Here is a 16,797-nt window from a genome sequence, read left to right as displayed (position 1 = left end):
CAAAAAAAGAATGTCCGACTATGTATACTAAACTGTACACTGGATCTGCTAGCCTAACTGCATAATATATGAAAGTGGATCGCCGCGGCGTAACGTTCATATTTATTTCCGTTTTTCTACAGTAATATACATCCATCTTATTTTCAATGAAAGAATTATGCATCTCTATGAAACAGAGTTAACGACAACAATTGAAACCTTTTACAGTAACGATATACTGTAATTGTGCTAAGGTAAACTTAGTTACATATCAACATGCAATGTGCGAAAAAAAAAACAAACAAACGATGGGATTCACTGAATAGACAATGCTTGTATAGGTGTGGTCCCTCTTGGAAAAAATGAAGAAAAATATTGAAACAACACCAACATAAAAAAACAGCAGCCCACAAAAAGAAAGATAGATACACATGCAATAATCAACAACAAATGTACTAGCAAACGGAAAGAGAGACTTTGAAGGTAAACAAGACTACTTATAGGGGAAAAGATTGACTTCACGACACGATAGGAATCAGGACTACCATAACAACGAGATAACAAAACAGACAGGAATAAGAGACAATGATCCTGGGAGATTTGACGAAGGACAGAAAGAAGGAAGAAAAGTCATATCCTCGTCTGTCATCTACAGTGTATCGTATACGACTCTGAAGAAGCATCATTTGATCTCATCGAGCATGTCTCTGAAGCGTAGAACCTCCAGCAGGTTACGAAATCCGAAGTCGCTCTCCATTTTTCGGTAGAAGAATTCGGGAGCGTCATTCGCCATCCTCTTCAGGCTCAACAGATCCTTCCCACAGTAGCCCGCGAACCAGTTCTGCACATGGGAAAAACTCTTACTCTCCAACCACATTATTACGTCTCCCGTGCCCCATCCTCTCATTAAAGCGGCACAAGTAGTTCCTTCATATCAAAAGGGAAGGGGAAAAAAATCGTTACGTTCAATTAACACGTTTCAAGTAGTTTTACATCCTATTTTATGGTCGCAGTTAATTGTTCCTTACTTCGTAATACATTTCTAATAATCTTCTTTAGGCCTTAAATAAGTTGCCGTGGCTACAATGCCAAAACATCGCGAAGTATATTCTCCTTTTCAGACTATGTCGGTAAAATATCTCGGTGTTTTAATGCTTCAATGAAGGTCAATGGTGCACTTCCGCAACAGCAGTGAAAGCGCAGCGTCTAGCAGCCAATGCTTATGACGTAACAATGCTCACAAGGACATCAAAAAATGAGCTTACATTTTGTCAAACTGATTTGACTATTGTCGTTCTGAACACACGCTGTTTCATATTGTTCCTAATTTGGAACTCGCAAAACCCCAACAAGGTAACTGAGTTATTAACTATCCAAAAACTCTAAAACTTACTTTGAAGGCATCGCTAACAAACTGGACTCGCCGCGTGAGAAGTTTCAGCTGAAAGTGTGCAGACTATACCAACTACCTGAAGATTGACTATGGTGGGTCCGGGTAATTTCTATGGTTTCAGCTGAAAGTTTCGCGAAATGTTTCGTGGGGGGATTTTCGAATACCATAATTATGCGAGTACACAGGCAAAAGTTCGAGATATTTACACTTCGAAACTTCGCAACTTCAGGTAGTTTGAACATTGTGGAATGTGGAGCTCTACCCGCGATATATATACGTGTACTTACAAATCTAAAAGAAAAAGAAAAGTATCACTGTGTTCTATATATGCTTCCCTGCGTAAAGACGACTTTGATGTATATGAACACCAACACAAGATAATTTCTATCTTAATTGTAAAAAGCTCCAGAAGAAGTATAGCAACAAGACTCCACAGCGGCCAGATGGATACATAGCTGAGAGAGAGAGAGAGAGAGAGAGAGAGAGAGACTAAAGCCCAACACTAGCTGACCACTGTTGGCGTATCGTATATGCATCGATGATCGATAATTTCCACTTAATTAGCGCAAAATTGACTTAAATATTTTTGCCAGCAGTTCTTCTGCAGCTGCAGAAGAACTGCTAGCATAGAATGTTAAAGTTATTATATTAATGCTATGTTTGCAGCTATGCTCACTTATTTTCATTGCCAGTCAAGTCGGTTCTTCTGTAATGTTCTCTATCATCATCGTTATCAACCACTGCTTTAGCATTTTATTATGTTTGATTTGTGCAATCAAGTTTTTTCATATACGTCTTAACTTCATAATTGGCGACTGAGACTTTGTTTTATCACAGACTTAAAATCTGCTTTATTAAACGGTTATTTTATTGAATTGTGTGATCTTTAAACTTTTACTTATATATTGCTTATGTTAATAGATTTTGAGACATTGTGCTCTTGTATGTATTATGTTAGATGTTTTATTTTTTGTTGTTGCAATGCCTAACATTAATGTTAAGTATAAATATCCGTGTGTTTGTTGTACTAAACCCGTTAAGAAAAATCAGAAAGGCCTCCGTTGTACAAGCTGCAAACGCTGGCTTCACATTAATTGTGCTGGAATAACAGCTAGGGAATATGATGATATGTCCATATCTTTTGAGAATTGGGAATGTCCGAAATGTCTTCTTCATGAGCTTCCGTTTGCTGATTTATCTTCGTCACCTACAAACAGTAATATTCAGTTTTTTAATGAATCAAATGACATCAGTCAGTCTCATCTGAAATATGACCAATTAAAGTGTGAAGGGATTAAATTATGTCAGTTGAATATAAATAGTCTAATAAGACATTTACATGAGTTGAGATCACTGATATTATGGAATGATATTCATATATTCGCACTAAATGAAACAAAATTTGGTAACTCTATCAGTGATCACGAAATAGCAATTAAGAGTTACAGTTTGTTCCGGAAAGACAGAAATCGTCACGGAGGGGGTGTGGCTATTTATGTACATAATTCCCTAAATGTTGAATCTATGCAACATCATTCGTTTGAGGGTTTAGAAATTGTGGTTGTCAAAATCCACTTAAAAAAATTGTAATCCGATTTTATTTTCGACATGGTATAGATCCCCAAATGCTGTAATGGATGTATTGAAGATGTATGACAGATGTTTACAGTATTTTGATGGTTTGAAGATGGATGTAATACTGATGGGTGATATCAAATGTGACATATTAACTGAGGTACCTTCTTCTCAAACTAAAGCATATGCTGAAATGAATAATATTTATGCATTTGAACAGATAAACACAAATGAGCCAACGAGAATTACTAGTCAATCTGCTACTTATGCTGAGCAACTGTAAACACCGGGTCATTTCACATGGAGTTATCTACAGTGGACTCAGTGATCATTCGATTACTTATGTAGTTTTACGATCCAAACTAATTGCTCCTCCATGTGTGATTAAGTTTAGGAAATATAAGGGCTTTGACATTAATCAATTCAAAAATGATATCTTAAATCAACCATGGGAAAAATAAGAGATTATGAAAATATTGATGATGCAGTGGAAAAATAGTATAATCTTTATATGGAAATTATTAATCAATTTAAAAATGATAAAACGGGAATCTCATGTTTCGAACCTGGAGATTCACAATGCTATGAAATGGGACAGAAAGAAGAAATAAACACCTGATGATATATTTGTTTAGAACACTCCATGGTATGACCCCAGAATATCTGTCTGAATCTTTTGATTATCTCTCTCATCCTTATTCTTTGCGTTTCGGAAACAAACTTAGATTACCCAAACCTTATACTGAATTTCTCAAAAGGTCATTTACATATCGAGCGGCATTTATGTATAATAACCTACCACCAGCTGCTCGATCAGCCTTAAATTTAGATGTTTTTCTACGGATATATACAAATTTATATCCCAGTTGCAATGTATTGTTTGCTGTGATAGGATAGCCGGGTTACTTTGTTCTGTTCTGTTATGTAATGTTTGACTATGTAATGTTATGTATGTTGTTACCTCAAGCCCTGTATTTTTTTTTTCTCTCAATCTCTTTTCAATTTTATCTCTATGTATCATTCTGCCCTTTTGCATATTGTAAAGCCTTGTCTGATAACTGTGTAACTGGACCCCATGGAAGACCAGTGGTGCCATGGTGGCACCGCTGAATATGGGCTTTCCAGCCGTTTTAAACTGTATATGTTTTGTATATGTTTTTAACGGAAATAAATACCTACCTACCTACCTCCATGCAATATAATCTTCTCAGTATTACAGACTTACAACATCCACACGGGTTATGCTGCGCTCTTCTACCGTTTATAGCTTACCATTTACTGAAGGTGATGAAAACGGGGCAGGGGCAGGAGCAGGCACAGGTTTTTTCACTACTTTCTCCGCCGAAAATTCTCCTGTTGTTCCGATCCCTCTCTCTTGTGTTTCCACGATGGTTTTTGTTGTCGTCTCCTCAAGGTCTAAAGGCAGATTAAAAGAAAATGACGTTTTCACGACGCGTCAAATGGCATCGCTTCACCCTTAAACCTTGACCTCTGTTTCCTTGGCCTAAAACTATCTGTACATTTTTTTTACCCCGTATTACATACACATGATATGTTTAATGAACAATGAACACGTTTAATGAACAATACGGAAGGTTTATTATGATAGTGCCTACTGGAGACAACAAACATTTTTTTTGGGGGGGCTGATAAAATTTGACCCGACATCACTACCCCCCCCCCCCCCAAAAAAAAAATGCCCCCAACCCCCCCCCCCAAAAAAAAAAAAAAACAAAACAAAAAAAAAAAAAAACAAAACAAAAAACAAAAAAAAAAAAAAAAAAAAAAAAAAAAAAAACGAGTAGCCAGACATAGCTTTTAGTTAAGAGGATAATAAGTTTTCTGAAAGAACAGACTATAGGCATTAAAATGACGTATATAACTCAATTCAAATGGACTCCCGTAAACTATCTAAATGTTAAAAAGAAAACACACACTCCGGGAAAAAATGCGAACTGTGAAATAAATGCTCTGAAGTCCATGGTCTATTATCAATCTGTATCAAAACCCTTATAGCTGTGCAATGAATATGACAGAAAAAAAACCAGGATGTTAACCGCCGTATAGGAACAACGATGAAGGGATTACAGTGGCGGATCCAGAGGGGGGCGAAACCGGCGCACCCCCCCCTTTATTTTTCGTTAAAAACAAAAGAAATAAAAAGAAAAACAAATGAAATGAAACCCGGAAGTGGCACCAGAAATATTAGTCACGCCCCCTTTACAGAATTCCTGGATCCGCCCCTGGATTATATGACTAAGCTGAAGTTGAACATGTTTTATTAACACGTTCTAGCCATGGTTATTGCCAACTTTCATAGAAATAGCATCATCCTTTCTTAAGTTATTAGAGTGGAAAGTGAAGAGTATGTGTATATATATTTTTTAAGAAATAAAAAGGGGACTCTAAGACACACTTACTCACACTACGCTAAAAAGTTTCGAAAGAACTGCTAAATTTAAACTTTCCTGTTCGTTTTTCTTTTTCATTCCACGTTTCAACATAATATAGCAGAAGACTTGTTCTTTCAGAAAACACGAAAAAGTAAAGATTGGCTGGGATTATCCATTTCACCTATATGTTTATGTATATTTTCAGTTCCCACACAAAATCAGTGCGTGCGACTTTTTGTTGGTTTTGTGATGCACGGTCACAAATAATGAAATGGAAATGTATCCATTATAACTGCATCGATCGCAATAATGAAAACATTATGAAAGAACCTGGAATAGACTGTGTTAACTTTGTTAAAAGAAAGTTGTAAAGTAGCGATATGAGCATTTGATAGGTAGGTCAATAATCAACACAACACAAGGAAAGTGTTTCTTGAACCATGCCGTCAATCCCTCGTTTGAGGCGAGACCCCAAATTCCACCTCCGAAAGTGGGGTGCGTATACCGCTTTCATATTTGTCGTTTGGGAGTTGGGAGTCGAAGTACTTGTCCATTGCAAATAAACTTTCTGCTCAGGCGTGACAAACCTGGAGGCCAAGCCAGGGTTTGATGACTCCAGCAGCTGTCGCATTACGTAAGAGCATGATAAGGATATCTGCCTGTGGCAGACCATTCAAAGTGAACTCAATTTTCTCTATCCTTTCTAAAGTTTTCAATTTTATATTCTATTGAGAAATTCTATGGTCATCCATTTTACATTTCGAACGAAAAAAATTGACCCGTAAATAACGAAAATACAGGAATAAGAAGGAGAGCATTGCCAGTTTGCCGGTGCTGACAATGTGCTATTTGGCAGTGAGTTACAACGGGGAGGTGAGACTACCTCCCTGGTTACAATCAGCCTGCTGACTGGATCATTGAGAAGGAGAGAGAGAGGGAGAGAGAGAGAGAGAGAGAGAGAGAGAGGGAGAGCGAGGGGGAGAGAGGGAGAGAGAGAGAGAGAGGGGGGGGGGGGGGGAGAGATGGGGGAGGGAGAAGGGGAGAGACAAAATGGAATGACAATAGTTCCGGTCACTACAGTACAGGCATGCTCTGTCTGCATACGCTGAATGTCTACACTCACACACACACACGTACACACACACACGCACCATGGAGCTACATAGCCCATGCCAAAACCAAAACAATCTCCTCCTCTCGCGGTGCCCCCCCCCCCCCTCCTGTGGCGCTGTGGCGATGACTGATGCTTAGATTAGGCCAGGGTCAAGAAACAGGTGTTTTATCTTTGACTTTAAGTCATTGATTGCCAAGATATGCACTGGCATTATTTACGGGGTGTAGCCTCTTCAAACGAGAGATTTGCGTCATGCACTGTACAGGAATGAAAATGCGGTATTTGCAATGTAAAAAAGGAAATAAACACCGGAGTTTTGAGATGGAATCACGATAGTTATTCTATCATGTAATGTGGCAAAATAGGTATTTGGTGGTTTTTTTTTTTTAGTGTTTTGAATGCAACAGGCTTAATGTCGAGCATTGGATGCAACAGAAAAGCGAGTGAAGACTGGAAATCTGCACAAATCGGGAAATGTGCTAGGGACGGAAAATAATTCGAGGTGAACACAACAAAACTTGGAGGCGGTCCGTTTATAGCGGGACGCCATGGAAAATATCAATGGTCTAGCCTGACCAGATGCTGTGAGAACAGCTGCGTGTGATAGCTCGATCGCCGAGGTGACGACAGAAACGAACAAGACTTAATTACGAAGGGAGGAAAACAACAGGAGAATATCTCATTTACCCACACGGCACGTTACGTTTCGAGCAAAAGAGGCTGCCGTGGGCACGGGGAACGTGGTGTAAACGCATCCTTTCAGTCAACATTTTATTTCATTTTTTGTTATTATTATGATTATTATCATTATTAGTAGTAGTAGTACTATAACTATTATTTTTATTACTATTATTAATATACAATACATATATTGGTGCCAAATTGTCTTTACAATACGTTTAAACCACAACAAAACAAAGTCCACACTCCCTCATGATTTCTATGATATTGCTCATCGTCCATGGTCCTATAGGGAGAGCACTGTTGCATACCTTCCTCGTCGCTGCTTGAATACGATGACGACGTCGACGGAGATGCCGAAGCCGAGACAGAACTTTGGTGGTCTGCGTCGTTGGGCTTTTCAAGGCCTTCGCTGCGCCCTCTGTTGGCGATCTCACGGACAAGTTTGTCGATATTTCTTTCGACCATTTCTACTGCGTACATTTCGATGTAAAGTTTGGGGCCCAGCATTGCCCCAAGCCATCCATCGGCTCTGTAGTCTTTCTGCATCTTCAACGGGACGATGGGCTTCCGCAAGGTGTATGTGTACTCAGCCTCTGTGATTGATATTTAGACAGGACAACTTTACGGTTGATAACAGCAGCTGCATCAAGAGTACACTATGGTTGGTAATCTGAAAATTTTGCAAGTATTCATTTTTAGATCAGCTGTTATAGTTATTACCTATTGTCAGGTCAAAAAGCGATATCAGTTTCACGAAAATATTGTTATAATCGAAATGTGTTTAACGCCTTAAAATCGTGGCGAGTAGCTTTGTGCGGCACGGAAACAAACGCAACACGCTGCCTCCCCCATTCTGTATCAAATGTCGTGACACCGAATGAGAATAGCGCTGGCTCAATGGGTCAGCGAACACCACTGCGACTCAAAATCACCTGACCCAAAATGGCTGTCCGAGCCGAGCGAGCTTCCGAAGGGACGCACACTCACAGTGCGTACGCGCATGAAGAGAGGCCAAAAGAACTACGCGTCTTTACTGGCCTCTCTCCTCTAATCACCACACTCGCGGTCACAATATTTGTGTATGATGCGTACACAAACACACACACACACACACACACACACGTATCTCAGTGGCAGCATTGTCCCACTTGTTTATGAATAGCACTGCAGTCTGGCAAATTTCGTTCGTTCGCAGGAGTTACACAATAACGTACTATTAGGGGTTAGGATCGTCCGACTTTTAATGGCTCCTAAAGCCCCTTTTACACTTTCACGGGTCGCGTCACGGATGACCACGGATCGTCGATCCGGGATCATCCGTACTGTTTCCGGCATGACCGTGTTGACTCCGTGAAGTCATCCGGTATTATCCTTGATCATCCGGCATGTCCGCGGAAAAAAATTAAGCTTGCTTAATTTTTCATCCCGGACATCATGGACGAAAATCAATACGAACTCTTCCTTGTTGGCACCGTCTACTCCGTATTGCTTCCGTATTTCTTTCTTGTAGGCACCGGCTATTCCATGTTGCCTCAGTACTCATTCCGGGACAATCCACGAAGACATCGGGACGTCCGTATTAGCATCGGCTCCATCCGGGATGAAAAATTCGTGTATTTTGTAAATACAAGCTCATGAAGTCCATTAAATTTGCTCAAATCTTCCCCCATCAGTACAGCCAGCAACCCATCATACTCTGTTCGTATAATAGTCGCACGAAAACCTTCAGTGACCCACACACATTTCCTTGACCTTTGTGTGTGTGTGTGTGTGTATGTTTGTGTATTTTAATTTGTTTTGTTCTGTTTTGCTTTGTTTATGTGATGATGTTCCCGCAAAATTAGAGTTTGCAGCAAAGAGATTTGCCTGACGTCGACAAGCCGAGGCATTAATACGTAGGCTGCTGTAGATTTTCTGATGTGCTTTTTATTAGCTCTGGAGGCATGTTGCCCGAGAATGATAAAGTATCAAAGGCAAAAGTAAATGTTATCTGTCAACATTTTTGGGATATCCGCGTAAAGACCGCGAAGGGACCCAGTTGCATCCGTGCTCTTCCTTGATATCCGTGCTAGCTCCGTATCGTTTCCGCTGTGGTCCGCGTTCGTTCCTTGTCTGTCCGTGCAGGCACCGTACTTGTCCTTGTAGCCTCCGTACTTGTCCGTGTAGACATCCAGTTGGCATCGTATTCACACCGGCATTGAGAGGAAAATAGATATTTTGCATGCCGGAACACGACGGATGACGATCCGTGGTCATCCGTGAAGCGATCCGTGAAAGTGTAAAAGGGGCTTTACAGACAATATTCTTCGTTAACAATTGCTCCTGCGACAATTACTCCCCAGACATTTTATCGAAGATGCGACACTTGCGTTCCTTGCAAGTATTTTGTTTACTCTGCCAAAAGATTATTTTTGATTTAATTTTAGGCGTTTCTGTCGGCATTTTTGGTTGTAGTCCTGGTGTTGCATAGCAGATATTAGATAGAGCATACCATCGTAAAGCAGTAAAGGCACCATCTATATACTTATAAGACGGGGACTTGGTATACCGTTTGTGTCCATTAAGGTTTTGGTCGAGCTCATTTATTCTCAATTTTAGTTAAACAAATCATCCTCTACCCGTGTTCTCTAGTTTTTCTTTGCTGTTACATCATTTAATTAAATTTGTTATCAATTGTTTTCAACTATTCAAGTGCTGGAATGCTATACAATGTGCTAGCACCCTTCCAAAATCCTACTCCAGTTCAAACCCGTAATATCACTTATTTTATTCAAATGTGACGTCGCTATTTTCAGTCGAGAACAAGCACAGTATACAATATTCAATTTACCATTGTTAATGAATCGAAGGAGTACGTCTATAACCGCGTTAGCACCGAGAGGGGTTAAACGGAATAAGTTGACTTTTGCAACTATTAAAGGTAATAAAAAGTTTTGGTACCTCCAAAGTTTCCCTGAATTTCCGTGTTTCAGGTTAAAGTACCTTTTATATAAGTAACACTGTGAGACTTACTCGCCCCAAAGTGCTCTCATTTATTAGTAATCATGCAAATAAATGCGACCAGCAGCCCCACACGCATAGCGACCAGCAGCCACATACGCATAGCGTAATGGGGCTTCGCATTCTAGCATTCAGGATCATGACAGATTTAGTATCGCGGGTAAATATCAACTTAACATTCAAAAAAATTCTTCGATTTGAAGACTTACCAATTAAATTGAAGTATTGAAAACAGGCTTCGGGCAACGTTTGGTTCTGCCAATAGTCCCTTTCTGTTCGAATTGATGACTGAATGTGACTCGGTCGAGAGGACCTTGGGAGAGTTATATACACTAATTACTACGGCCAGCGCATACGCACACATCACATGCGAACACATTTCAAATCCATGAACGGATAAGATGTTTGTGTGCGCATGCGCTGGCCGTCAATTCAGTGTAGCTCTCCCAAGGTCCTCTTATCATGCAATAATGGTTTCGTACAATACGTGTATTACCTCGCCGCCGTACGGCGGCGGCTCTGGTACGAAACCATTATTGCATGATTACTAAGACATGATAGCACTTTGGGGCGAGTAAGTCTCACAGTGTTAGTTATATTAAAGGTACTTTGACCTGAAACACAAAGTAAGAGAAGGAAATTCAGGGAAACTTTTGAGGTACCAAAATTTTATATTATCTTTAAAAGGACGCAGTACATCGGCGGAAATAATTAATGAATTGATCAGAGTTTTAGTAGGAATGATAGCACATATCATGGGCGAATGTATGTGAGCATGAGTGGAACATATACGACCTACGCCTGACAGGCGTCATCTCCACTAGATCTTCGAGCTTCCAATTGCTCGACAACATTTTGTTTTTTCAAAACCTTATAGCATACAGCGGTGTCAACTACGTACTTAAGAATGAGGTAACCTGCATAAAACAAGCCCGCTAATCGCATGGAAAAGTTCGTTACATGCATACCTGTTCTGCAGGCTGGACTATTCTTGTACTTCTCTGAGAAGCAGATGATAATCACTTCTGCGTCCTCTACGGCTAACGCCATCGCTTCCAATGTCGACCCACCTGTTTGGGTGAGAAAATATGGGTTAGACCACCGAAAATATTTGTTCACTAAATCCTTGTTTTTTTTTTTTCGTACCTTGAGTTGACAATCCACAACAGCCTTGAACACCATTCAATACCTTCCATGGCCGGCGCCACGATTTGAAAACTGGGGGAGGGGACACTTACGACTTCATCAGCCAAAAAAAAAAAAAAAAATGGTCTTCAGCGCAAAAAAAAAAAAAAAAAACAACAAAGCCTTACCGCGCTCACACTTCAAGGTTTCTGTCTATTCCTTTCTAGAGCCACTAACGCACTTCCGGGATAAAAACAGAGGGGGGGGGGGGGGAGCAAAGTTGTGACGCCTTATACGTATTTCTTTTTATGAAAAAAAAAAGTGGTGGTGGAGCGTGCCGGTTCCGACGGCCCTGCCTTCTTTATAGACATTACAACCACGCAACAACATAATCTATAAGGCGTTTTTGGCGTGAGCAGACGTGTTTCTTTGCTTGCCTTTCATAATAAAATGCATGTTAATATTCAAATATATATATATATATATATATATATATATAGATATATATGTATGTATATATATATATATATATATAGATATATATGTATGTATATATATATATATATATATATATATATATATATGTATGTATATATATATATATATATATATATATATATATATATATATATAATACTTAAATGATTCAATCGGGTCTAAGATACTGGAATCCCGTAAACTGCAATGTACGCTGTTATTAATTTTGTGGGCTCTATCTGACACTTCTGTCATACGGGATTATGACAAAGTCCCTCAAGAAGATTATTCGTATTCATTTCAGGATTCAAAGCTACGCCCACTACAAGGTCCAGACAAGGACTGAATTCCAATGGTCCCTATTCCAATCTCGTGCCCGGAAAGTCAGCTGAAAATATCCCGCCAAACGCAAAACAGTTTCTAGCTGAGTTGTAACTGTTACATTTTGTTAAAGACCTAATAAAATGCCTGCAAAATGTTTTTGATATGCAAAAGAAATGTAAAATAAATGTGATGATTATCAATGTAAATATGTTTTCAGTGTCGTTTCGGTTTTTATCGCTTCTAGAAACTCCCCCCAAATATCACATTTTTGGAGGACCTCGTTGCAGTTTTTGCGAAAATATACGTCACGTGACCAACACCCCTGAACCGATTGATGACGTATAAGCACGGAGTTGTGCTCAGTTAGCAGACGCCGCTCAGCACTAGCACTTAGATTACTAGCTTGGTACCCGTGCGTACACGTTAGCTAGCCCGGCCAGGCCCGGCGCCCGGGCCCGGGATGTGCGCTCCCGATCGACCCACTGACTGTCGACATGTACGCATTAGTACCACGTACATTATCACTAAGTTAGCTTGCACAAATACCTGGTACCTCGAGCATAATTTCTTCCCCTATATGGGTAAACTTCGACATTGATGATGATGATGATGATGATGATGATGAAGACTGCAGCTCTGACGATAGCGGAGAAGAAGAGGAGTCACATGAAGTTGAAGGGGAAGATGGGGAGGGAGAGGCAGCCGATGAACTAGAAAGTTATCGTGGGGCTGCATCTTACCGATATGAACCAGGTGCATCTCCCGCTGCCAGTGCAAGAGCGAATGAACATGGCACCAAGTCCGAGAATATAAGACCTCACGGAAACAATCGCCTGGGAAATACAGAGTGGTATGTGTGGTATGCCCCCATAGTTTAACATTAGAAAGGATATACTGTATTCTACATGATTGACACTGTAAGTTGTAACTGTTTGTCTAGTAAGTAGTAGAAGAACAGACCCAGCTCTCTCACAAAGTGAGAGGCTACTCCGGCCACCGCAAGCGGGAGCGTCCCGGCCGTGGTCTGGCCTGTCGGCCGGCGCTAGCAAGTTAAACTAGTAGATCTAACGTTAGTAGTAGTCTACTAATGTTAGTAGGCCTACTACCATAGGCGCCGGAAGTGGGGGGGGGGGGGGCGCCCCCCCCCCCCCAATCCAAAAAGGGGGGGGGGGCAAAACGCATTTTTGCCCCCCAAAAAGCCCCCCCCCCAAAAAAAAAAAAAGTAATAATAATAATAATGATAATAAAAATAAATGAATAAACAAAGAAAATAAAATAAATATGTATATATATGAATAAAAGGGAAAAATATGGCTACAAACGGCAGCTTTTGGACTGTAAAATGTCAAAATTTTCAAGCTCGCTCGCTTCGCTCGCTCGCATCCAGCAGTTGAGCCCGGTGCGCCTCCCCCTTAATTTCTAAAGCGAAAAACATAGCTACGACGGCAGTTGTTGGACTCTAGAATGTCAAAATTTTCAAGCTCGCTCGCTTCGCTCGCATTGAATCGTTATGCCATTCTCCAAATGTTGCTGACAGTAATTGCCAGTAGTTGCGCCCGATGCCCCCACCCCTTCATTTCCAAAGCGACAGATAAATATAGCTACAAACGGGAGTTTTGGGACTGTAAAATGTCAAAATTGTCAAGCTCGCTCGCTTCGCTCGCTCGCATTGAATCATTATGCCACTCTCCTAATGTTGCTGCCAGTAATTGCCAGCAGTTGCGTCCGATGCCCCCCCCCCCTTAATTTCCAAAGCGAAAGATATAGCTACAAACGGGAGTTTTGGGACTGTAAAATGTCAAAATTCTCAAGCTCGCTCGCTTTGCTCGCTCGCATTGAATCGTTATGCCATTCTTCTAATGTTGCTGCCAGTAATTGCTAGCAGTTGCGCCCGATGCGCCGCGCCCCATTAATTTCCAAAGTGAAAGATAAAGCTACAAACCCCAGTTTTGGGACTGTAGAATGTCAAAATTTTCAAGCTTGCTCGCTTCGCTCGCTCGCATTGAATCGTTATGTCATTCTCCTAATGTTGCTGCCAATAATAATTGCCAGCAGTTGCGCCCGATGCGCCTTCATTTATTTCAAAGCGAAATATGTAGCTACAATTAAAACTCCAGTTTTGAAACTGTAGAATATCAAAATTTTCAAGCTAGCTCGCTTCGCTCGCTCGCATTTTATTGTTATGCCATTCACCTTATGTTGCTGACAGTATATAATTTGTCGATAGTTTCACGCCGTCATTCCATAATCCATGTAAGGAAAACTTACAATGTTCCTCAATGACTGCGTTGTTGAATATGTATATATATATATATATATATATATATATATAATAGATGTGTGTGCGTGTGTGTGTGTGTGTGTGTGTGTATGTGTATATTGTGTAACATATGCATGGTCTAATCTTGAGCCCCCTCCAATGTTTGCCCCCCCCCCCCCCCAATCCAAAACTGCTTCCGGCGCGCCTGCCTACTACTACTATAGTAGTAGTACTAGTACCACTAGGTCTAGTAGACTAGTAAGTAGTAATAGTAGCAGAATCTTTGGTAGTAGTGCAGAGGCTACACTCTATACATTAACTAGGGGGGTTAGAGTATGTTACAGGGTGGGTTGTGGCTCAAAGAAAAAAAAAGGCCTAACCAGTTTCCCAAGGTCAGTTTCTGCAATAATAGTTATCAGTCATTTAGATGCGCCATTTTCTAAGAAAAGCCATACCAAGATTAAGAATGATCGTCAGTTTTGGTCGAGTAGTTTTTGTTTTATGATACAAATCATACTGTGGAAGGAAGCCCCACCGCCGTGCTTATCTACCGATGAACGCCACGGTGGGGCTGAATTCACGAGTAGGCCTAGGCCTATAAACATGCGAGTCGCCTTAGTATTAGTACAGACACGCAGTGGTGGGACTATCGTGAAATAGGCCCCACCGCAGTGCGCGTGCACCCGTGCGTTTATAGCAAGCAAGGGTAGGTCCTAGGGTTAGGTTTTAGTAGGGTTAGGTAGGGTTGTATTTATGGTTAAATTGGCCGTTAAATTAGTCGAGGGACATATTAGGAAGTCCTTTTCGCCGCATTCACGAGTATCATACTGTGGAAGGAAGCCCCACCGCCGTGCTTATCTACCGATGAACGCCATGTGGGCTGAATTCACGTCGAGTATAAACAGGCGAGTCGCCGTACAGACACGCAGTGGTGGGGCCTATTTCACGAGTTTACCTACAAATCTATGTAAGCTTAGCGTTGTCCGAGTGCGAAGTATCCTTTTCTCGCCACAGTCTTCATGGTCTTACAGTGAAAATAATGGATATTCAAACGTACCACAGTTGTAATCTGTATTATTGGCAGTATTAAATCCAATACAATTCATTGAATATTCTTTTGTCCAAAGGCTTAGCCAATGACAATAGTGCAGCGCAGCGCTAGCTATGTGCTCGCTAGCTCGCTCCCCCGCCAGCGCTAGCCGCCGGCACCGGTGCTGTCACTGCGCTGCGCTAGCCTTGCTAGCTCGCTGGCTATGGCTAGGCTGGTCGGACAATCGATATCGACGACTCCGTTCTTTGACGTCATCACAATTTAGAAGTGATAGTGCGCCGCATGCGACGAAAGTATAGAAAGTTTTCCAAAACCGAGGAATTTGCATCCATTATGTTAACAAATATAGAACAAAATTCAGAACAGTGAAAAACCCCGCACGACCACAGAATTTCTTAGAATTTAACATTTAATATTATTACATCATTAAGAAAAAAAAATGTCTAAACTATTTTATTAGGTCTTTAACATTATGTTGCATATCCAGACGATTCCTTTATTACGGATTATACGTAATATGATTTCAGTAGCATAGCAGGCAACCAAATTAAACGCTACTTAATAAACTCCCACCAGACACGTTTGAAATGTTCATTTTGTGCATGCACTGGGAATATAATTATACTGTAGAATTGAAACACTTTTGTTTCCAGACGCACACATGTCAGGAGGGAAGAGAGGGAGAGAGAGAGAGAGAGATGAGATGGGTACAAATCAACACTAACCCATTCGCTCAACGTCCATCCAGACATTGTAACCTTTCCCTTTCAGCAGATCCTTGACTTGAAGAATCTGCTCTTGCACGTCCCACTGGTAGCTGAGCATAACGTGCTGTGGTTTGGACGGGACTGTACCTGCAGAAGCAACACGTGGCAATGGAGTCGTCCCAGCACCACCTGCAGACACGGCTTTCACGGCCACGCCTCCACTCTTTGTCGAGAACCCTTCTGTTTCTCTCCCCTATGCATAGAAATGCAGGTGTGCAGTAGAAATCTATAAGTTATCAGGGACCTAATTCATATAGAATTACGACTGATCTTTAGCTCGATTTATTGCTCGATTTATTGAATCGTGTGTATGTTCAATATTGCGGTGACTCCTGTTTCTTATAACGTTTGATTTAAAAAACAAATCAAGTGAACCTTTCCTACATTGAGCGTTACTTTCGATCAATCTTAATTAAGAATTGAATAAATCTGAATAACGTTATTCAAATGGACTTAATCGTGTTTTAATCGGACAGTGAAAACGTGGTTTTAGTTTTATTGAGGTAATGATTAAATAGATGGGAACAATTCATCTTGATATCGACACACAGTCACAACATATTAGAGAGCGCCTTTGCGTTTGTATAGCTGTCTGCGGTTTTAGCACACTACATTATCTCAAACAGTATAAATGATAATGAAGAGGAGGCGCAAA

The 16,797-nt window shown here is 40.7% G+C and overlaps 1 protein-coding gene across 1 annotated transcript in view; it reads right to left on the bottom strand.

Annotated features, from left to right (window-relative positions):
* Positions 1-661: 661 nt before the first annotated feature.
* Positions 662-16,797, bottom strand: part of LOC139724276 (uncharacterized) — a 56,535-nt gene continuing 40,399 nt past the window's right edge. Inside the window, exons 8-11 of the mRNA XM_071635417.1 lie at positions 16,101-16,335; positions 11,107-11,208; positions 7,447-7,731; positions 662-906 (exon numbers count right to left, since the gene is read on the bottom strand). Coding sequence (XP_071491518.1) covers positions 662-906; positions 7,447-7,731; positions 11,107-11,208; positions 16,101-16,335 — 867 coding nt within the window. The remainder of the gene's footprint in view (positions 907-7,446; positions 7,732-11,106; positions 11,209-16,100; positions 16,336-16,797) is intronic.

Source organism: Diadema antillarum, unplaced genomic scaffold, assembly GCF_040938485.1.
Source record: "Diadema antillarum isolate AM-2024a unplaced genomic scaffold, OU_Dant_1.0 scf00000210, whole genome shotgun sequence".
Taxonomy (NCBI): Eukaryota; Metazoa; Echinodermata; class Echinoidea; order Diadematoida; family Diadematidae; genus Diadema; species Diadema antillarum.
Note: the sequence above shows the minus strand (reverse complement) of the source record. Positions and strands in the feature narration are given on the sequence as shown.